At 50.3% G+C, this 23,048-nt stretch overlaps 2 protein-coding genes across 2 annotated transcripts; one reads left to right on the forward strand and one right to left on the reverse strand.

Annotated features, from left to right (window-relative positions):
* The first annotated feature begins 4,619 nt into the window (after positions 1–4,619).
* Positions 4,620–9,734, forward strand: SLC16A8 (solute carrier family 16 member 8). The gene is made up of 4 exons (XM_035551961.1): positions 4,620–4,848; positions 5,345–5,488; positions 5,985–6,848; positions 9,340–9,734. The coding sequence occupies exons 1-4, from the start codon at positions 4,620–4,622 to the stop codon at positions 9,732–9,734; spliced, it is 1,632 nt and encodes a 543-aa protein (XP_035407854.1).
* Positions 9,735–12,031: 2,297 nt separating this feature from the next.
* On the reverse strand, positions 12,032–21,907 carry PICK1 (protein interacting with PRKCA 1). The gene is made up of 13 exons (XM_035551967.2): positions 21,817–21,907; positions 21,388–21,479; positions 20,760–20,871; positions 20,144–20,272; positions 19,953–20,019; positions 18,544–18,633; positions 18,058–18,111; positions 17,897–17,959; positions 17,435–17,568; positions 16,567–16,659; positions 15,800–15,850; positions 14,188–14,332; positions 12,032–13,920 (listed from the first exon to the last, which is right to left on the reverse strand). Exons 2-13 carry the CDS (start codon positions 21,426–21,428, stop codon positions 13,670–13,672), a joined length of 1,230 nt encoding a protein of 409 aa, XP_035407860.1. The 5' UTR covers positions 21,429–21,479; positions 21,817–21,907; the 3' UTR covers positions 12,032–13,669.
* Positions 21,908–23,048: the final 1,141 nt, after the last annotated feature.

Raw genomic sequence — 23,048 nt, forward strand, 5'->3', positions numbered from 1 at the left:
AGGGAAGAGGAAGGCATAGCAGTGACGGGCTGCAACCCCAGCAGGGCAGAGACCTCATGCTACCACCCACAGAGTGACTTTTCTCTGTCCCTCCCTTCCCTCTGGGACATGGGGATCCGTCTCCCCTGGCTGTCTGGCATGCTGTAGCCAGCAGCACGCCCCTGCTGCTCTCTTCAGATTGTCCCCCTCCCTCGTGTGATTATTGTACTTGAGTGGGAGAAGCCTGGCGTTACTGATGCTGGTGGCCTGGGAGAGGGGATGCTGATGGTCTGGAAGGAGGAGGAGGACACTTGCTAGACCATTCCTTCGTTGCTGGAAAAACGAACCCCAAATGGAGGTGGCCACCAGAAAGCTTCCAGCAATGTGGTCTGGCTGAAGGGCTCTTGCCCCCCTTGGCAGCCACGTTCATTGTGAAGCCACCTGCCCCTCTTTGCCTCCGTCTGACCCCTTCCCTTGCTGGGCAGCCCCTGGGCACAGCAGGGGAAGTGATGGAGCCCAGTGCCACTGCCCTGCTTTTCCACCTGATGTCCTATGGACAAGGCATTTGTAAATAAAACAGAGAACGCTTCTTCCATAGCTGTCCCAGCGGCCAGGCCTTCCCCTCGGTCAGAGGCCATGGGGGGCGGAGGACGTGTGACCCCACCAGCAAGGGGCTGGGGGGCTGCTTGAGCCCCCATTGAGCCCCCACCAGCCGGCCCCATGTCTGCAGCCGCTGGAGGGCAGCAAAACCCCATTACCCGGCCTCCACCCGGCCTCCATGCCTGGGTGGGCCTCAGGTGGGAGGACAAGGCCTGACGGCCATCTTCTCACCCACCGCCAGGCCCCACCACCATGCCGCACACACAGGCAGCGTGAGCCCTAGGTGCAGCGAGGGAGGGCGCGCGAGTGGTGGCCCTGGCTTGAGCCGATTAGCCTTATTAATAGAAATTAAACCCTGGCTGCGAGTGCTGCCAAGCCCCCGTGGGCCCCATGTGTGCCCCGTTCCCTGCCGCCAGGCAGGACGGGGTGTGGGGGCTAAGAGGCTTGGTGGGATTAACACGTGGGCCCCAAAAATCTGCCCCCCCAGCCTGCAAGGAAATGGGTTTCCCTCTGTGTGGCTGGGACTGGCTCGTCCCCAGAGGCGGTCGAGTGGCAGCCATGTAGGGGTTGTTTTGGGGGTTTTAGTGAGCTGCTGGGGGTGTGCTGGATCCATCCCCAGTGGCTCTTCCAGCCATGAAGGATGGTGATCACTTGGCTGCTCCAGCTCAGCTTCTGACTCTGCTGGGCACGTACCCCTCAGCCTTGCCCGTGCTGCTGCAAAACCATGAGCATGGGAGAGGCGTTGGGGCTTGGGGAGGCTGTGAAAAACAGCCCAATCCACAGTTTTGCCCCTCTGCTACTCCCCTCCCCTGCACCCTCTCTCCCAGCTCAGCCCATCACCATCACCGCTTCTTCCTCCCTCGTCCCCTCCAAACCTGCCCTGCTCTGCTGGGGGAGAGGCGAGGAGCCCCCCAGCCGGCTGTGGGATTACCGGGGGATTCAGGCAGCCACCTCCTCCCCGTTGGCTGGAAAAGCCTCTTAAAAGTGGAGAAGTGCTTTCTGCCCGCTCAGCACCTGCTGGTCTTTGCTGACCTGAAACCATAAGCAGCTGCTGACCCACATCCACCCTGCCCGCACCCACCTGCGGGAGGCAAGGGGGTCCCCTGCGTGGGGCGTCCCCTCCGGCTTGGCCGTGGGTGGCTTTGCAGAGGGCGGCATCAGCGCGGAGGAAAGCAGGCTGAGAGGGGGGATTAGTTCTCCAGCGGGGAAGTGGCTGCCCCGAAGGAAGGAGCGGGGCACAGGAGATTGCTCGAAGGGTGCTGGGTTCCTGCAGGCATCGCCCCGTGCCTTGCTGACGGTGTGCCCGCCATGGAGCAAAGAGCCAGCAGGGCCATCTGACTGGGCACCCTCATCCAGAGCCGGGGAAGGCCAGCCAGACCCATCCCCTCACCTCGGGGACTCAGCCTGCGCTCGGGTGGTCATTGCACAGGTCAGTGGCATAGTGGGAAGCATGCATCTGAGCCAAAAGGACAACTTTTTGCAGACCTTTTCTAATTTAATTCTCTAGCAAATGCTTTTCCAGGGTGATGTTGGGCTGGGGAGGCTGGTGGCATGAATCATGACCTTTGCATTTAATTTATTGAACCTTCCCCACCCCATCCATACTCTGCTGAGGCAGCAGGAGACATCCTTGCATTCATGTGGCCCCTCCTGGATGCTGGTACTGGTGCAGCTTGCCTTGCACAGCAGGACTTTGCTGGACATTGTCGTGCACCAGCTTTTCTGTGTGCACCCAGGCACTGGCAGCCAAGGCTGATCCTGCAGTGGTTTTTGTCCTCCTGCCTTGGGTTTGTGACTTCTGGTGATGGTGCATCTTCTCCTAGCATCTACCGGCTGCTTGATCTGCAGCAGCGCTCACCATGGGCCTGCCTGCATGTGATGTCCAGGGGAAAGGCTGCTGCCTGTGCTGATGAGCTTTTACGGGTGGGTGAACTTACGTGTGATATTTTTAACCATGAATAAAGCTCCTTAACTGAGGAGAAAATAATAGCAAGCTGTAGCATATGCAGAGGCAGGTGCAGGGTACACGGTGTGACCACCGTGTGCAGCCGTGAGCAGAGGAGCCTGCATATGCACCGCAGCGTTAGGAGCGAAGCAGCTCTGAACTGCCTGGCTCAGAGTGGGGATAAAGCCCCAGCAGAGCTGAGCTGCAGCACATTGGCCTTGGAGGGAGCTCCACGGGTGAGCTTCTCTGGTGCACCTCGTCTTCGTCAGCTGGCTTCGAGTTGCAGTCAGGTAAATGCCCTTTCCTACCTTGCTGTATAGTTGTGTTGCACTGAAAAAGTGACTCCTGCAGGTACCCATCCAGCCCTAGACTTGAGCAGTACCCATATATATTTGTCTAAAATTCTCTTCAAAGTCATATGCTGTTGATTCACCATTGACAGAAGATACTTTGGAAACCTCTGAAGGGCATTCCACAGGTAGCCAAATGTTTTCTTGCTAGGAAGATGAGGATGTTTACAGGGGAAAAAAAAAAAAGGATGAATTGCAGCAGTCTGATTAATTGATCTGATTTGCAATGCAGGACAAGAACAAGAAGAGTGAGGCTGGGAGAGGGGCTCAAACAAAAAGGATTGGGGTATGTTTGGTGGCAGTCACTCTTACTTGAGGTGCAGTGGATGGAGTGGTGGTTGAGGACCAGCACTGACTGCGACATCGCTGTGTTTTGGCAGTGGGTTACATTTTGGATGGCTGTAAGTAGCTGGGCAGTCAGGTGGAGCTGGGAAAGGAGCAGCAGGCAGGTAGGGGCTGAAACTGAGCAAGGCTGTGTTCAGTCTGGCTGTACTGGTGCCAGTGGTCAGAACAGCAGAAAGGGCAGGGGGGAAATGTACGGGTGTCTGGAGAGTGTATAATTAACCTTTTCTTCCTTGCAATGATTCTTTGGCTTTCTAGCAGCTGGGTCTCAATTCATGCCTCTGCCCCTTTCCATGATCCTTGAGACTTGGGTTGGGGGGAGAGACAGAAGGAGCCTGCGTTGGCTTTTAGGTTCTGGCTGAACCTGTTATAGAATTGCCACCCAGAAGAGCTGCCTCAATGCATGCTCACAGGCAGATCCTGCTCCAATTTCTGTGGCTGGTGGGGTCCTGAAGGTTGGGAGCTCTGCTGCAGGGAGCCGTGGCTGTGGAGGATGCCTGGGTGCTGCCATGATCAAACCCTCCGTTGTCTGTCTAAAACCTTTGGCCAAGACTATTTTGTGTCAAAGCACTTGGGTGCAGATTCTTCCTAACACCTGTCTGATGCTGCTGGGGAGCAGCTATAATCAGAGATCAGTGACAATTTGTTGTACAGGTGTGAAAATAAGCCTGAGCGCCCAAGAAACTGAGGCCAGCAGTACTGCTCTGTGCTGGAAGGGGTACGGCAGAGACCTGGTACCTAGGGGAGAAATACAAAAAACACACCCACAGCAGCCAAGTGGAGCAAAATTCTTGGGCAGCTTAGGAGTCCTGAGAGCAACTCACAAGACATCCCCTCTAATTCCCTCCTTCTCCCCCCTTCGGCTTTGTTCCGGCCCCTCTGGGTAGGTACAGAGCCTTAATCTCTCTGGCATGCGAATAAACATCACCACCAGTTTGCTGTGCTCTCCCCCTTCACCCATTTCCCAAATCTGGCCCCATGCAGCAGGGAAGAAAAAGGTAGGGAAGGGCTGTGTGCTGAGGAAAGCGCGGCGGGGTGAATGGGCCTCCTGTGCCCCACCGCTTCTGCCGTGTGGAGGTCCCGGTGGGCTCCCAGCTGGAGCAGACCAGAAGGCGAGAGGATCAAAGGCTGCCCCTGGGAGCCGAGAGGGGTTCACATTGCCAGTTCTGACCTCTCATGGGTCTGTACATGAGGCTGAGTATGGGGTGATGCTGCAGCTCCTGATGCTACCATGTCAGCCCTCATGGCTCAGTGACCCTGCTTGGCTGCCTCTGACTGGGGGATACAGAGCCTTGCAGTAAATGTTTGCCTGCTGTGCTCTTCTCTTCTTGCAGCACCTGGAGAGCTTGCCCTCTGTCACCCCACCGCCTCACGGCCTGCCTTTCCCCCTCCCAGGCTAGACGATGGGGAGAGCTGACCCAGAGGAAGGGCAGCTCCCAGCTCCCGTGAAGCCCCCGGATGGTGGCTGGGGCTGGATCGTGCTCTTCGGCTGCTTTGTGATCACTGGCTTCTCCTATGCCTTCCCGAAAGCCGTTAGTGTCTACTTCAAGGAGCTCATGAAAGATTTCCACGTGGGCTACAGTGACACAGCCTGGATCTCCTCCATCATGCTGGCCATGCTCTATGGGACAGGTGATGCTTGGATACACTTCCCCCTGCCCAGTCTGTGCCTTCCCCTGTCCTGCTAGAGGCCCAGTCCGTGTCCCTAGGGGCTGTCCTCATGTTCACTGGCCTGGTCATGAACCAATGTTCATGATTGTCCCACCACTTCTCTTCTAGAAGTGTGGCTCGTTGCATGTCCCTGTCTCCTCTGCCCCAGCAGCCCTTGAGGGTCATCCCGCCTGCCTCTTAGCCAGTTAACATGGGGTTTGCTCCCAGTGTTGAAGCACTGTTCCTATCACATGAAGCCCCTTCTCGTTCCCAGAGAAGAGGGGGCTGAAGGCAGGGCAAAGCAGAGGTCTCCACACCGCTTGGGCCAGGCCCAAGGGCCGTGTATCTAAGCAGCCAAGCAGGGATCTCTGTCATTAGCATTTCATCTTCCCTGGGTGCCCTGCTTGGGCAGGCTGCCCCTTCCCAGATGTCCTGTTTCCTTCTGGTCTCCTACTCTGTTTCCTCTGCTTCCTTCCAGGACCAGTATGCAGCATCATGGTGAACCAGTTTGGCTGCCGGCCTGTGATGCTCATCGGCGGGCTGCTAGCTTCCTCTGGGATGATCCTGGCATCTTTTACCACCAACATCATCGAGCTTTATCTGACAGCTGGCGTGCTGACAGGTGAGAGGCCCAGGAGCAGGGGGAGCAGACTTACCTTAGCATTACCATGTCTAGCATCAGGTCTCCCCTCACCTATTCCCACCTGCTCACAGGAGGCATCTAGTTCTTGCATGTTACACCTGTGGGAGAAGTAACTGCTGAAAACAAACAGGCAGAGCCTGTGGATGAGGGGAGAGGCACATGAGAAACACAAGTGATGCCCAGTCATGGCGACTGGGGTGGCATCAGTATAAAGTGGTAGGGGAGGGAGGGGAGGCTCCTGTGTAAGGCACAGGTCCTGTCTAAGCATGGCCACAGTTATCAGAGTCAAATACAGTTCAGGCTGATAGGCTATTAGACCATCTTTTCCAGGGGCAACCCAACAAGATGGAGAAGAGGCTTGTAAGGAACACATCAGTCAGGACTAGGACAGTCTTGGATGGGTTTCAGCTTGTTCCAAAACACGTCTCATGTCCTTGCACTCCCTCTCTCCCTTCTGGCTCTCACCCTCACGTAGGTCTGGGTATGGCGCTGAACTTCCAGCCCTCACTGATCATGCTGGGCACCTACTTTGACAAGCGTCGGCCTCTTGCCAATGGACTGGCTGCTGCTGGGAGCCCTGTCTTCCTTTCCTCCCTCTCGCCACTGGGGCAGGTGCTGCTGGAGAAGTTTGGTTGGCGAGGAGGGTTCCTCATCATGGGGGGCCTTCTGCTTAACTGCTGCACTTGTGGGGCAGTCATGAGACCCCTGGATATGGGCATGAAGAGGAAGATGGAGAAGACTCAGGACAAGTATGAAGCCAAGGAGATGTTGCCCATAGGAGGGAAGTCAGAGGAGGGCATCAGCTCCACAGATGGAACCAAGAAAGCCAAGAAAGCCAAGAAGAAGCCCAAGAAAGGAAAGAAGCTGTTGGATTTTAGTATCTTTTCCAACCGAGGGTTTATCATTTACACCATCTCAAAGTTCATCCTGGTCTTGGGTCTCTTTGTGCCCCCCATATTGCTGGTCAACTACGCCAAGGACACAGGAGTACCAGACACAGAGGCTGCATTCTTGCTCTCCATCATCGGTTTCATAGACATCTTTGCCCGACCAGCCTGCGGCATGGTGGCGGGGTTGAAGTGGGTCCGTCCTCACGTGGCCTACCTGTTCAGCTTCGCTATGCTCTTCAACGGCCTGACGGACATCTGCAGCGCCAGGGCTAGCAACTACACGGGGCTGGTCATCTTCTGCGTCTTCTTCGGCATCTCCTACGGCATGGTGGGGGCACTGCAGTTCGAGGTGCTGATGGCCATCGTTGGCTCCCAGAAGTTCTCCAGTGCCATCGGGCTGGTCCTGCTTATCGAGGCGTTCGCTGTGCTCATTGGTCCCCCCTCTGCAGGTAGGTCTCGTGCTGCAAAACAAAACACAGGTGATTGGTTTTGCTTCCATTCCACGGTATTGCAGGTATCGGTCATGGGCAAAGTAGATGAATAAAGGCCCTATTTCTCAATTTCAAATTTCTCCTGGATGCTCTCTGAAGTGAGAGCTCCTGGTCTCCCTCCACCACAACACTGAATCTGATCTGGAGCAGAAAATGGCAAGTGATATTTCTCTCTCTGCCTTGCTGAGAGACCTGAGCGATGGCCAGCAGACAGAATGGCATGGTTTCCAGCGCCCCTCAGCCCTCATCAGTGGCACTTCCCTCTCCTTCATGCTGGGATCCTTGTCTCTGCTGTGAACATTGCATCAAATCATGTTATGGGTAGGGTCAGGCACATGTTGCAGGCAAACCTCTGAGAGTCTTCAGTGGGACAAGGTGAGGATGTTTCAGGTTCTTCTTGGTATTCATGGCATTTTGACTGATGCTGTAAATGACAATTTCAATTTGTGTTGGCCCCAACCCAAGGTGCCATGTTGCTGTCAGTCAAGGCTGCCAAAACAGTGTGTAGAGCCACCCAACGCATTTGCTGTTACTTTTTGTAAGAGTATTAAGAAACTCATGGTTTCTACACCAGTCTAGTCTACACCATAGTCCCTGTAAGGGACCGTGTGAGGTCCCTGTAAGGTCCATCCATGCCCTACAGCCTGTACATAGGTTGTTCAATGGGAGAGGAAGCTTTCACCCAAGAGGCTGGCGTGGCTTCAGATTAAGTGTCTGATCAGGTCTGAGGAAGTCAAATCGTGCCAAAGGCTCACTTCCAAACAAAGTGCAGTTCTCTGCATCTGTGACTTGCGAGCAAAGGTCAGGGACAGACCATGGGCAAATCCCTGGGCAGGAACAAGTCCCTTGCTTCCTGCACTCCCTCCCTTTGGCTGCAGCATGGGGGTTAAAGCCCATCAGTGAAGACCTCTGTGCGAACGAGAGGTCTTCATGTACCACCAGTTCTGAGTGAAGACCCTCTTGATGCTAGGTCATGGCCTGTCTTACAACCTGTAGAGCAATCGGCAGTCCCAGGCCAACAAGGGTCCAAAAATAGGTGTCTTGGAGGCAGCTGCAGAGGGACCTTGGGGGGAGAGAAGGATTTAACGTTTCCTTGCTCTGAGGACCTGGAGCACTTAGTGAAATAACTATTGAGGAAGCAGAAGGCTATTAGGAAGCAGGAGCCACGTTTATTAAATCCTGCACGCAATATGGCAGTGGGCCAGCTTTGTCAGTGAGCAGGCCCCAGGAGTAAAGGAACCAGAAAGAAAGGGGGAAAAGGAGCAGATGAAAATGGCTGAGTTTTCCACGCTGGCCTTCCCTGTCACTTGCTATTTTCACAGAGTTGAAAGCCAAACAGTTTCCTGCATTAGGACAGGATGTAGGAGACCACTGCAGCTGAAGTTTTTCCACGTCACGGAACTTCAAGAGTGGGGAGGAAAGACTGGAGACACTGAGACAACAGAGAAAGGACATGGAGAGCAGGGGTCCCTACTTCCACCAGCTTGTACATTGAATGTGTCAGTGGGGACACCACTCTGGGCAGTCATGGGGGGGAACCCCTCCTCAGTTCTGCTGTGCTTTGATACTGTGTGAAGTGCAAAACAGGACAGAGAAGGTGCAGGGTCAGTGGAGAATGTATCTGGGGGGAATCCCACCTCCCCACCCCAGGGGGACCCCCTGGTACGGGAAGCTTGAGACTCGGACCCGGGGGAGCAGTGCTCTGATGGAAGAAGAGGGTTGAACAAAGTGGCTTTGTTTGGTGTAATCCTCCGGAGCTGCTTCCCCCTCCACCACGGGGCTGAGGGGCTTGCTGTAGGATAAGCTGCACACGCATGCACGCGCATGCTCCTTGCTCGCTCTCCAGCCTGGGTGAACAGGGCGCATTCATCCGCTGAGGAATTCGCTGCGTGTGAAAGCGGGGCTGGGCGCAGCGCAGCAGGGACCCGGGGTCACATCCGTAGTAAGGAGAACGCAGGACGGGGCCCCATCCCAGTCAGCGGGTGCCAGCCCAACCCCAGTAGGGTGGCAGCTCCAGCCCCCCAAGGACTGTGAACCCTCCCTCCCTTGCCAGCCCTGAGGCATTCAGGAGGTGCAGTCAAAAGAAACGTCATTTTGGCTGAGACATCAGCAGGTGGGGGCCCTCTAAGGAAGCCAGGCTCTCAGAAGCTGGTCTCACCTTGGCAAGAAAACGTCCTATCACAGTGTGACCCCATCACCACTATTTAGCCTTGTCAGAACATGGGAAAACCCCAAACCCACACACTCTTATAGTAGTTCCCTCATGGTACAGCATGATTTTCAGTTGCCCATGCCCTCACCCAGATTGATTTTAGATACCCAGGCTTCTTGCTCTTCCTTTGAGAAATGGTTCCCCAGCCAAATGCAGGTGCTGCCCACCTGTGCTGGGCTTTGTGCCTCAGAGTGCTGAGGCAGACACTAACACCTCCATTTCTTCTCAAACCTTCAGGCCGTTTGGTCGACGCTCTCAAGAACTACGAGGTGATCTTCTACCTGGCGGGCTCAGAGGTGGTGCTCTCCGCTCTCTTCCTGGCCATGGCCACCTACTGCTGCCTGAACCGAGGGAAGAAGAAGACGCCTCCCCCAGAGAAGACCCCGTCGGGGGGTGGTGGGAGCGACACCGAAGAAGCAGAGTCCGACGTGCAGGAAGCCGAGGAGCACAGCAGCGACAACCACCAGCCGGCCCACAGCACCGACAACGCCGTGGTGGCAGCCAGCGAGGAGGCCAACCATGTGGAGGACGAGCAGAGCGGGGAGGGAGGCAGGTGTCCCGAGGGGGACAGGGAGGTGTTGGCACAAGCTGGCTGCAATGCTGACCAGACGGTGGAGAGGGACAGTTTTTAACCAGGGCAGAGGAATGGGGACGTAAAATGGCTGGCCTGGTCTGCAGGTAACTCGGCCTGGGAGGGGAGGTGGAACGTGGGGTGGAAAAGAACAAAGCAAAAGCAGGTTTAAGAAGATGGTGAGAGTCTAACAATAGCGGGTTCTTGTGTACATATGCCCACATACCTACCCAGCGATATATCTACTTGCGTCCTGCACCCATGCTGGTATAACACAGGCTCAGAGCAGCCCAAACACCAAAATCTTCCCGCCCACCTCCAAACCAGCCCTGGAAAATGTATTTTGAAGAAGCTGTGAAGGACTCTCCTTTTCCTCCTGCATTGTCATAATACAGCACACAATTAGAGACTCTTTGTAATCACCTCTGGTACGCTTTGGCCTGGTGTCAGTGTTTCCTCTACCCCGTTCCTACTGTTGGGACAGCACAACCCAGAGATGCACAGCTCTTGGAAAGACTGAGCTCTTGGAAATGCCACTATTCCCGGTAGGGATATGCTGTTAGAGGCTGCTGGGATGCCAAAAAGAAGAGGGCACCTCAAAAAGGCTAATGCCACTGAGAGGGTGGCCATGGCACGGAGCTGCACTGCCAGCAATAGCAGCGGCAGCCGGGGAGGGGTTGGCAGTGCAGGTAAACAACCCATCCCAAGCAATTATCCACTCAGCAGGAGCAGCACAAGATGCGCGCTTTTTTTTTTTTTTTAAATAGAGAACGGCCCCTTATGTAAAGGAATCAAAGGTAAGGCAGAGAGACGGGCTGCACCCCCAGGGTGCCACAGATGAGGGTGCCGGGGCACGTGGTAAGCCAGGCATGACCCCCTCCCCCTGGCTGCAGGGTGGATTTCTAGATTCAGAGAGGACAACCTCCCCTGGCATGCTTAAACTGCTCTTAATCTGCTTTGGGACTGGATCTTTTTATAAACACCCCTGGCCAAAGCCTTCTCTTCCGGTTTCCTGAACTGTTTCACCTCAGGGGCCCTGGGGGAACCTATTACTGCATCGAGGGATCAAGAACTAAGCGGAGGGCTGCAAGGAAGGCAGCTCATGGGACCGTCAGACGTGGTCTTTCGTTACAGATGGGGCTGACTACAAATGGATGGGTAATGGGTGAAGCCTGCAGGACCCGTAAAGCCATTTAAACCTAGCTGGGGCGTGGGGACACAACGGAAAGCCTTTCAGTCTAGATACGCTCAAGTGAAAAAAAACATAAACGATGAGCAAACTAAGGCCCTGCTCTTCCTTACTCACCAATCCCCCGTCCAAGCAGCCCCCAGCTTCCCAGAGGTCCGAGGTCCACAGCCTGAGAACAACCGCCCTTGTCAGCGCCAGGCAGGTCACCGGAACAACGTCCCCTCTGTTTCCTTGTCACCACTTAACATTTCCCACTAAGCCTTCCCCTCTTAAATCTTTTCACAGAGGGGCATAAAAGCCCTCAGGGTACAAGATCTTGCTACAGACTATGCCGTGAGACAGTCAGCCCTCCGCCTGCCCACCCGCCCCTCTGTGATGGCAGCACCACGCTTGGGTACTTGTCAGAGCACCTCTGGGGGCTAAAACCATCACCAAACCGGACTGTTTCCTGCAGCCCCTGGACCCAGAGCTGATTCAGGCCCTAATACACCCACTGCTCAAAGCATGCTAGCTCATGCTATCACCACCATGCCATACACACAATCCTTTGCTGCAGCAACTTGTTTCTGCTTGGCTTTCTTACTCAAGCAGGGTCAACCATAGCCATGAACACAAGAAGCCTGAGGGGGGCTGCTGTGGCAGAAACGGGTGCCATCCTCCTGCTGTACCGCTCCAGGGGTGCTACAGCTGATGGTTTGCCAGCTTCCACTGGTCAGGTCACAAAAAGGGCTGCTGGGCTACACCGCCTTCCACTTTGTCGACTTTCAGACAGGCTCCACTGAAGCATTTTCTCTGTTCCTCTGAACCGGCACAGCAAACAGCTCTGAAAGAGGGTCAGGGAGTTGAGCATTAGCTTGTGGCGCAACTTACCTTGTGGAGTTGTGTGGCCAAGCTGGCCCTGGAGCAGTAATGGCAGCAGCAGGCAGGACTGAAGCTAAGTTGCAGAGAATCTGCTGCTAGATGGAGAAATGGCCTTGCTTCACCATTTGTAATCCTCTTCTGGAAACTTGCGCCACAGTGACTGCTGCGTCTTGGCACAAAGACATCCACGATTACGAGCTAGACAGGCCAGCACATGACAGCCCGTTCCTTTCACTGTATTTTAAGATTAAAAGCAACAGAGGATGAGCACACGAATAACTGAAGAAAAGCCAGGAAGAACAAGAAACAAAACTGTCACATTTGTCTTTATTACAGTCAACAGTCAGTACACTAGAGTCCCTTTAAGTCTTCCAGAGCAGCTTGACCACGGATGACTTTCTTCCAGGCACCCACAGAGATGACAAGGCTCCAAATACAAATCAAACAGAAAAACAACACAAAACAAACAACCATAAATTAATGCCCTTAAATAACTTCTACCACTAGAATGTAATGACAGAAGTCAAAACCTTGACCTCTGAGAAGTACACCACTGCTGGCAGTTGTGCTGCCTGCAAGAAGAGAAAGTGCCATCTGGATTTGGAATCAACCCACAAGGACAGAGGGAGAAGAAAAGGAAGCTTTTCCTTTTCCCTCCTTCCCTTGTGCAGGATAATTGGACGTTACCTACTGTTTCTGGCTGGCCCAAGGGCAGCACAAAACAGTTGTGTAGAGAGGAGAGCAGCAGGTTGTATGCAAGTCACGTTTTGCACTAAAAAAACACAATGTCTCTGCCTACAGGCCCTGTCTTCCTCTCTCCACGAGGCTTCCTGCCTCTCCTCGCTAGTGTAAGGACAGAACACCACCTTTGCAGCGGTGGCTCTTTGTGGCACCTGCACAAGAAGAGTGTGCAGGACTCGCTGCACATCTTCAAAAACACATTTGGTTACCATCCATTACAAGGAGCTGTACGAGAATAAGAGAAAAGAAATGCATGCAGCTTTGCTCTTACTCCCAGGAACCTGTCTGCCTCAGGCAACCACGTTCACATCTCTGCTGACTGCGAGAGCTTCTTCCTGAGCCAGGTCCCTCCTTTCCACAGGGGAGGGCAGAGCCACATCCTGGAGGATTCTAGCCCTGGGGTGGAGCTATTGGGGTGGAGCTAAGGAATATGAAGAGGATGGGAACTGGGGAAAAGACTTGCAGACCCTTGCAGGTGAGTTGTGGCAGCCCAACGTGCCAGGTAGCCACTGCCACCAGCCTCTGCTACGTGAGCTTCCCCCAGCCCCTTGGATGGGGACACGATCAGAACACATGTACCACCACTAGTTCTAGATGTCACTTCTGACTTGCCCCTATTTCTTAAAAACAATGGTGCAGAGAGCTAGGAGTGGATCATCCTACAAAAATCTGCCCTAGAGCCCAAGGGATTGGCTCCAGGAAGAAACAGAGGAAGCTTAAAATAGGCCAAAGCTTGAAGTTTGAAAACAGCAAGCATTGGGGTGAACAAAACAATGCTGGTGCCAATGCTTTCCCATAGCACAAGTGGAGGGCAGGAGGGGGAGGCTCTTCCATTTGTAGTCACCTCCAGATGTTCAACTGCCTTCCCCTTGCCAGAAAGTGGATCCTGCACGCTCAGCAGTGCACACAAAGTCACATGGCGACACGGTAGGAGATTTTCCTCCACACAACTCAGTATCCAAGTTGGGCAACAGAAATCTGGGGGGCAGGGGGAGGGGGGGAAGGAATATCCAGGCAAACAAGCAAAAGAAGAGAGAGAGATGGAAAGGTTGGTCCCAATCCAACCAGCTACTCCCACCCAGGGCAGAGGAGGAATCCCAGGCTGGACATACACAGAGAATCACGGAGGATGAATCGCCATGTGAAACACATGTTTTTATATCGGTCTGCAAAGTCTTTCTTTTCCTCTGGCCATACCGGCACGCTCATGCGTCATCAATGAGCTTTTCACCATTTGCATCCTCCTTCCCGCTCTTCTCTCTGTCACCTCCTCCTCCTTCCTCTTCTTCTTCTGCTCCGTCTGTGTACGTGTCCTTCTGCCCATAGCTGAGAGTAGTGCGGGCAAGGTCCACCTCAATGGGGAAGACGTCTGCATCTCGGAGCACGGCGTAGCAGTCGTCGTAGTACTTGGACATCGTCGAGACAAACCGCTGCAGCTGGAACACGATGTCCTGAACTGCAGTGGAGACACGTTGACAAGAAATCAGGTGAAACACCCTTCCCAAACAAAGTGCGAAGGCTGTGATCAAGCCTCCCTCGCCAGCAGTAGTTACAGACTCCCATTTATTAGTCCCAAGTGGCGCCTGAGGGCAGGTGTCTCAGACATAACCACAGAAGGATTCTTTAGCAAAGGCTCTTGAGCTAAGACGAAGGAGGAGCATGAAGCCCGAAGCCTTGTCTGCCTGACACCCCTTCAGGTGCTGGACACAGCAGCGGTACTCACCATGTTTCTGGTCCAGGAGCTCTATTTTCTCCAGCACGTCCTTCCTCATCTTGGCGAAACGCGTGCGAGCCTCCTGGCGGCAACGTAGGATAAGGCGGTATTCATAGTTCCCAGTGCTGACTCGGTACAGGGGTTCACCCAGGGCCTGCCAGAACACGCCACCATTTCAGAGACTCCCACAACGGTGCCTGAGCTCAGCTTGCATGCCAACGTTGACGTGAAATAACCTTGGGTTATTACAGCCCTCTTGGGCTCACTGAAACTGCAGTCAGGAAGCATGAAACAATACGAACATTTGCCACAACAGCAAACTGGATGTTAATGTGGCCGTTTTAAAGGCCAAAAATGTGCCAGCCACAGTAAAGAAAAAAGCGTGACCACAAAGCAAAGCAAACAGGACAGGTACCTTTCAAGTCAGCATGGAGAAATGGAAAGGCTTCTTAACTGAACTAAGACAGGCACCATAAAAAAAAAAAAAAAAGCCTAGGGTCTGAGGGATGTATTAATTTATACAAATAACTCTGCTCTTCTTGCAAACTTCATCCTGTATTGATTGCATAACGTAGTGTATGTCTACAGTGAATCCTGTGCTATTTACAACCATCCAGACACAAGACCGGATGCCATTAGGGATGGAACTATAAATTATCCCACAAAAGAGTTTTGAGGAAAAGGGGTTAGTCTGTCAGCTAAATAGCATTCTTCTCTTGCACTTGCAAACAAAACATACAATTCCACATTACTATGGCTTCATAACGCACATTATATACGCTAAAACCCAGAGATATTACTCTGCTGGCCAAGACTTCTTTCCTTCCTCTTTCCTTCTCATTTAACACCAAAAATATAATTAAATGTTGTGTTAGGAAAGCTTTTTTCATTCCTGGCATTGTGATCTAGGAATTAAAAAATAAAATAAAATCCCTTCTCTGAGATCAATACCTAGGATAAAATAGATCTTGCTTTTATGCAGGGAACCTCGGTATGTAGGGGACACCTTTAAGTATCTTAAGCAGAGCTGTTAAGGATTACAGATGTGAAACTTCAGAACAGGCAGCAAACTTACTGAAGAATGTCATCAGGTTTTTGGAAGTCTTCTGACTTTAAATTACTTATTTTTAGGAAAAAAACATTGTTAGGAGAGATCCTTTAATCCATTTTCTTCAACTACGTATGCAGCTTTTGCATGCATTTTGCTGCAGAGAAGCTAAACCTCCATTTCTCAGAAGCAAGTCCAGAATTAATGATAAGCTGTACAGTGGACACAAATGTAATCTGTGAAGACAACACCTTAATCCTCCTTACACAAGCCAGTATTACTTAAACACCGAGGCAGGCAACCACTAAGCAAACAGGCTGCAGGGGAGATGACTGGCTGTTCTAGTATTCCACAGCACCAGTGATTCGTGAGTTACTGGCAGTGTTTTCTACAAAGTGTTTAAGGGTCTCCAGTTCTAGTACGTTCAGAACAAATACATGGCGTTCTTAGGATGCGTTCCCGTGTTTGGATCTGCACAGACACAGGAGTGCTTTTGCAATTGCAAGGCAGCGTGCACACAGAAGCTACAGAAACAGAGGATGCAATTCTCAGTGCCACAATACTGGTACTCACAATGCAGCTGTATTCTTCATCATCCATCTCTTTGACTTTCAGGCAGTAAGACTTCACAGGATTTAAAACAAAACAACAAAAAACACAAAACGAGAAAGGAATGTTAAAGATTAGAAGCAATTCCACCATCACCCACAGACATAGGGTCATACCATTTCAAACCTTCCTTCAATGATGTAGGGTGTAAGTAAGAAGTTTAAAAAAAAAAAGATGAGTTATGGGAAGGACTGGTGTGGGAAGAGCTGACATATTCATTTGCCTTAGGGTTGCAGTTTCAATTATTTCCCTTAACAGGTAAAAGCAAACAGATTTCTACAGTTACAGAAAAGATGCACTTAACAACCCTATTTTTTCGTATGTAGAAAGGAAGGGATGAATTGAATGGAGGAGGAAAAAATATTTGATTGTTATTCTATTTGGTATTCCAAGCTACCTACAAAATATGGACTCTGAGATTGGAGAGCTATGTAGGGGAGTTCAAGAGTGTAAGTTCCATCAGAATTCTTTCCAAAAAATAAGGAAATTAATTTGGTCGGGTAGAAAGTAAGTGATCTTGATTCTGGGAGATCCCTCTTTGAATCTGAGTCATGAGTTTGAATCTGAGTCATCTGGCAATGGACAAAGAATTTGAGGAACAATAACAACAAAATCATTTTCGCATTAACTGTGGGAGAACGCACACGTGATTGTATAGGCTGTATGTCATCCTCAGGCTATGATTCTATAAAACTTAATTTCAACCAGCATTAAAAATAAGAGCAGCTCACCAAATATTCAAACTTGACATCCAGGTATTTTTTGATAGTCAGCCTTGTGTCAGGAATGGCTTTATTCAAATACGTGTTTAAGTCAGTCAGCATCTGCAAGGGAAACATCCTGTCACTGAATGAAGGTCAAAAAGCACGACTTTACTTCACGAAGTCCAACTTTCTAACCAGCACAGGTCACGAGACTGCCTCGAGTTAACTCTTCTTTGAATTGGAGCACATTTGAAAAAAAAAAATTGATCTTGATTCAGAATTGCCATTGTTAGAGCATCCATTACAGTCACTGGCAAGTAGCTCCAGCGTTAAGAAATGCATGTCTGGCTTCATCTTCTTTCAACTCATCCTGTTTCACTTTCAATTAATCCTGGAAACTGCTCTCCCGCATCCAAAGGGGCATTATCCAACACTGTCCATCCAACACGGCACTTAAAGTGCGCTCAAATCAACATTTAATATTCTCTTTGCTAAACTAAATGAATGGATCTCCTGGAGACTCACTCACATATATTGACTGATCATTAAATCGTTACTGGATCGCTTAACTAAACTCTTATATTTAGTGACATCTTTTAATTATGGGTACTAATATCAGGGAAAGGACTCAAGGGACTACAGTGATCAAACTATGCTCCCATCCACAATAGAAAAAGGTGAGGAATATATTCACGTGCAAAAGCCAAATGGACAAAACTGATATATTCCCTGTGTTACCTCTCGGGTTATGATGAGATATCCATGAAGGAAAACAGACAATGACAGTTCTTCCCACAATGAGTTATCGTGAAGACCACATCTTCAAAGCCAGCCTTCTGTCTTTCTAGATTCCCCTCTTCTCCAAACCCTTTACTGCTATGGTTAAATACTTTACCGGCTTAATTGTTTTCAGAAGATGAATCCCAAACTTCTCAATGTTGCGATGGGCATCAGCAAATTTCACAAAAGCTTCGCTGGCAGCAGGTTGCGGCTCCCGTACGCCAATGACAGAGAAAACATCTCCAAACGCTAGACAAGGGTAATAAATGTAAACAAATGGAAGAAGAGGTTGGCTCTGGAGAAGAATCATGCCCTTCCCATAACCTTGCACGTAGCCAGGGGACAATGCTATGTATTCCCTAAAGGCCAGAGATTGGCAGGGCATTTCTTTAATGTCTCATGTGAAATACAGAGCCTGTGTTAACACCATGACTGCTCACACCAGCAGCGCAGCCCTTCCCACCTCATTTGTGCAACGCTTAATTTTCTTTGGGTAAGGGAACCACACCTCTAAGTACTGACTGAAAATCCTGAAACTGGAGGTTAAAGCTTTCTGCTCCCTTTGCTCACTTGTTACCTCTGTGCGTCTGGGATAGCTCAAAGAAAGCTCTGAGAAGACTCTTGGTGTGTTCTGTCAAGCCTGTGATGGAAGACAGAATAAAACATTTGTCGTTCCACTGAGACATGATGTAGATATCCTTCCTTCCCACGTGGTGCTTGATGGAAGACCCAGCTTACCTTTGTACAACTCTGCAGTCCTCTCCAGCTCCTCCAATCTCTTCACCAATCCATCTAAATGGAAACAAGAATCAGAATACAGAATTACAACAGTCAAAGCCAGGACGTGGTTAAGACTCGACTGACGGGAAAAACACCAGTTCCGTATCGTTGGTTCTAATTTCCCTCACCTCCAAAGCCTGTCCTCTGGTCCAATGTGGGAAGCTCTTAAAATAACTGCAAACTAGTCTTACAGTGTGGGGTCATCATCTATCAGCATTCACAATGTGGGCCCCCACTTTAAATTAATTTGACCTTAGTTATTATTTAAATGGCTCCAAGGATATAATTTGTATCACCCAGGAAGAGGCAATCGCAACAATGAAGTAGAGCAGAAGGAAAGGACTAGGAAGGAATAACGCAGAATGTGTAAGTAACTATAGAAAGTTTGTTAGCACAAGTGGGCAACTGTGCCCTTAAGAAAACGTCCTTCTGGGCAATACTGACCGTTGCAAAGTATGGCTCGGCTTAACCCCAGGGCATCTGCTGTCCCTGAGCTCATGTTCTCCACCAGTCGGTGCTTCACCTTCTTCAATACTGAAGGCCAAAAGAGAGTTGCAAACCACGGTCAGGGGCATTTCTATGAGCACGAAAAGCACACTACATACTTCACCGATTTATCAGGCTCTGAATAAACTGGTCGGCCTCAACTTAACTCGCTATTGAGACAGCGAGCAGAAAAAGAATACCATAGAAACTGAATGTTCAATCCAGCTGTGCATAGCGTATCCTTTATCTTGCCCAACTGTTCTGCTCTCACATCCTATATAATTAAATCAATAGAGCTCCAGTGCTTCATTTGGAAGACTACTCCAATAAATCACTTCATATTTGGAACTAAACTTTGCTTATGCTACCTGCAATATTACTTCATCTGAAGTCAGGATATCAGGCTGAAAGTGAGAGAAATAGGATTTAATACTCAAATTATCCCTTTGCTTACTTATAACGTTTTAGATCTTAAGTTAAACCTTTTTGTCACCCCTTGAATTAATTTCTGTCTGTGGTGGTCATACCCTGCAAATTACTAGAGACAATTATGCCCTTTTTAGAACCAGATGACTCAACTACATTTATTTAGAGGCAAACTTGCAGGGGAGCCAAGCGCCCGCAGCTCCTAAGAAAGTCAGCTGAAGCCACAGCGTTCAACATCTCTGGAAAATATTCCATATTCTCACTACACTTCTGTTTTCCCAGAAATCCATCCCAGTCCTCAGCGTTTCCCCGAATTCCTGTCAATTCATTGGTACCTTAAATTAATCCCCATTAAAAGAAATTAAAGCAAAAATAATACATCGATCTTTTAGGGAACCGAGAAAGGTAAGTCATACAAAGGAGACAGTTGCATAGGCTTAGTCCAAAACTTACACTTTATTTTAGTAATAAAGCCTCCCCTTTCTCCTATAAAATATATGGCTGTACAAAACTCAGTGTAGATAGGTATTTTGTCACTGTTCTACAAGCTGAGGAACTGCAACCAGTGTTTTACAACACACATTTCTGCGTATACGTTTGGAAAAATCACAGTAGGTCAGCAAAATTTACATGTATTAAAAATAAATAGATTAAATGAGTATGTAATTGAGTTTCATCATCCACGCTAAATACAGTGCAGAAAAGCAAGCCAGCTGCAGCAACAGTGAAGCCCCAATTTAATTATCAAGACTATTTCAAGAAGGCAGGGAAGGATTTTTTTTTTTAAACCCCTAATTATCTTTGACAGTTTCCATTTGAAAATGACTGAGTTAACAGTAAGAATGGAAACAGAATTTTACTCCAGTTTTAGCTAGAACCAACCTTTCACTCCTCTATGTCACTTTAAACACTCTAGGGAGAAAGATGCCAGTAAGTCTTACCGATATCCAAAGACTTCCCCTGCTTTGGGTCAGCCTGAAGTTTGTTGTAGTGAATTGTCACTTCTCCCTGCAGGCAGAACAAAATCAAAACTGCTGTGCTGGAAGCAAGCAGCAGTAGCTTTCCTTCAGCAGTGAACTATAAACCATCAACTGTGACCCAGAAGCTCCAGTGGCCCCCTCCTACCTCTCACCTTTACCATCTGTATCATCTTGGCCACCTCCACCTTGGTCTTCCCTTTGACAGACTTGCCGTTCACTCCTGTGATTTCATCGCCCGCTGCTACGGTTCCATCCAAGGCTGCTGGAGTGTTATCAAATACCTAGTGGAGAGGAAAAAGAGCACAGGTGACCTGGAATCAGGAGGTTTAGAAAGGAAAATGCAGGGCTGAAGGGCAAAAAACTGACAATTATATTCCTCCTATTTAACTCATTTGTATTTAGTACTACTCATGGTGAAGCCTCGCTTTTTCTCTTCTAATTCTGAGGTGGGACGGTCGCCTTGTTCTCTCAGGAACTTCTTGTCTTCAGGATGTGCTTCTTCACGCGTAGGATTTGTTGATGCTACGTGTCAACGCTATTCCCTTGTAATTCTAGCATGCTCTCCAAGCAGAAGGATAATTTCAAAAGTCTTAATTTAATTCTTCAACACCTATTAGGTACTAGGGTAAGGAAATCTTATTTACTGCAAAGTGCGAAGATTTCTCTCACTTTGAGAAAAACACCTAGCACATTGCTCTCCATGGTTTCCATCTCTCAGGCCAACACTCTTTTAGGAAGACAGTTTATTACGTCTTCCTAAGCGCCTACCTGGACGATATAGAGACAGGGGCAGTACTGTGCTCCACCCCCAATGCTGATCCCAATCAGGTTCTGGGAGTCCTTCTTCAGGGTCACCGTCCCAGGTACAGTGGGGATCCCGCTAGAACGAGAAAGAAGGAAGAGAAAACCAATCATGGCAGGCAGAGCTGTATCTGTAAAAATGACTGCGGTATCTGAGTCAATATGAACTGAAAATGTAATGGGAGTTGTAGATTTGAATTAATGACGTTATCTCTGCCATAGAGTCTATCAGCCCAGGCCAGCAGAAAGACCCTCCGGGCTATTGTTTTTGAGACTGTGCGCAAGGAGCAGATGTAGGAGAAACAACTTCATCCATTGCTAGTAAGGGGCAAACACATGCCACATAAATGAGATGCAAGACCAATGCTCCATGCCAAGCTCACTGCTAATCTCACAAAACTTTTCACTTGTTCAGAGCAGTCCACTGTCCTCCTTACAGATCCAGCAGTTCCCGAGTTTCTCTCTACTTCTTCCTGGCTCTCGACACCTTTCCCCCATTACAAACCCTTTCTCCTCTGTCCAAGGCCGCTAATAAGGAGGCTGAGGCTGCTTCTGCTGCCAGCAAGAAGCAGGACAGGCGAAGCACAACACTCACAGCTTGTCCTCCTCGATATCATAGTCCAGATCCGCAAACATCGCGACGCTCAGACGGAGCCCGTTCGCCCGGAACCACTTGTGGGGAGCTCCCTGTGAAGAGAGGACAGCGCAGACCCCATCAGCCCGCGATGCCTGCGGGTAACTCCAATTCCCTGAGGCCCCCAGCAGCCCCCTCCCCTTCATTCTTCCCCCCAGAATTCGCTCCCCGTCCACATACAGAAGGCAAAACCCACACCAGGTGCCTCCATCCTCCCACAGGTGCCTCCATCCCCTCACCCCCCCCCTCCCCATCCCCCCCCTCGCCCCATTTGGGCCCAGGCCCAGGGGGTCGCTCCCCCCCCCAGCCCCTCCCACGCAGAAAGCGTTGCCATGGCAACCGCGGAGGCCCGGCGCGGGAGGCGGGAGGGGGGGGGGTCCCGCCGCTCACCGGAAGTGGCCGTCCTGCGCGCGGCCCCCGCTGGCGCCCGCCGCTGTCGGCCGGCCGACACGTCACCGCCGGACCGGCCCGGAAGCGCCCGGCTCCCCCCCTCCCCCTCCCCTCCGCCCCGTTGCTATGGGGACGGAGAGGCGAGGGGGCGCCGCCATCTTGAGAGTGGCGAGGTGATGGCGGCCGCCTGCTCGCCGCCGGTTCGGGGCGCTGATAAAAAAATAAAATAAAATAAATAAAATAAAATAAAATAAAATAAAGTAAAATAAAATAACAAAACACCAACGAAACACCAACAAAACAAAACACCAACAAAAAGCACAAAACAAAACAAAAAATAAGACAAAAAAACTAAACTAAACTAAAAATAAAATAAAAAAATAAATACACTTTGAACTCTAAACTCCTTCATGACCAGGAAAAAGGACTAGCCGATGACAACGACCTCTTGCTGTCTGAGAGGGTATTTAGTGTTTGCAGTGTGCAGCACCATAAACCTAGGGGCTATGTACGTTGAAACACCAACTGGAGCCTCCCAGAGTGCTGGAGTACAAGAGCAAAAGCGTGTTGTTAGTAATCAGTTTGAAGTCCTGGGTCTAAGAGGTGATTTGTTTATGAAGGCGAGCTCAGTGAGAACGGTCCTTCAGGTGGGAGCTGTCTGCAAAGAGCAGGCTGGCATCCTGAGCCCAGGGAGCTGTCTGAAGACTTCAGCCTGATGTCCTGAGCCCCGACACCGACAGTTTTACACCAGTGAAGGGGTCGCAGCGATGAGCCGGGCCCTGGTCTCTGCACCTGAGGAGCTCACCGGGGCTCAGCGGTGCAAGGGCACCTTACCGTGGCTGAGGATGATACGGGGAAGACAGAACTGGGCTCTTCTCAGGGCTTTTGCACAGCAAAAGACAAGGGGCAACAGTCACAAGTCGCAGCATAGAAATTCTGGTTAGATAAAAGTAAAAAAATAATCACAGTGAGGATGGGCACAGCAGCCCAGAGGGATGGTGGAATATCCACCCCTAGAGAAGGTGAAAATTTAACTAGGCAGATTCTGAGATGTTGAGAGAGAAATCCTGCAACTTACTTTAAAATGCGTTTGTATTTATTATATATATATATAAAATATATATTTTAAATCTGTCTTTCCATCCTTTTCAGAATGTATAACTTTGCTGTTGACAGCTGGTGGCTGACACGCCTGTGACAGAGTTACCTTGCAGCTTCTGCTGAAGTGCAGC

This window comes from Cygnus atratus, chromosome 1 (assembly GCF_013377495.2).
Source record: "Cygnus atratus isolate AKBS03 ecotype Queensland, Australia chromosome 1, CAtr_DNAZoo_HiC_assembly, whole genome shotgun sequence".
In the NCBI taxonomy this organism is placed as follows: Eukaryota; Metazoa; Chordata; class Aves; order Anseriformes; family Anatidae; genus Cygnus; species Cygnus atratus.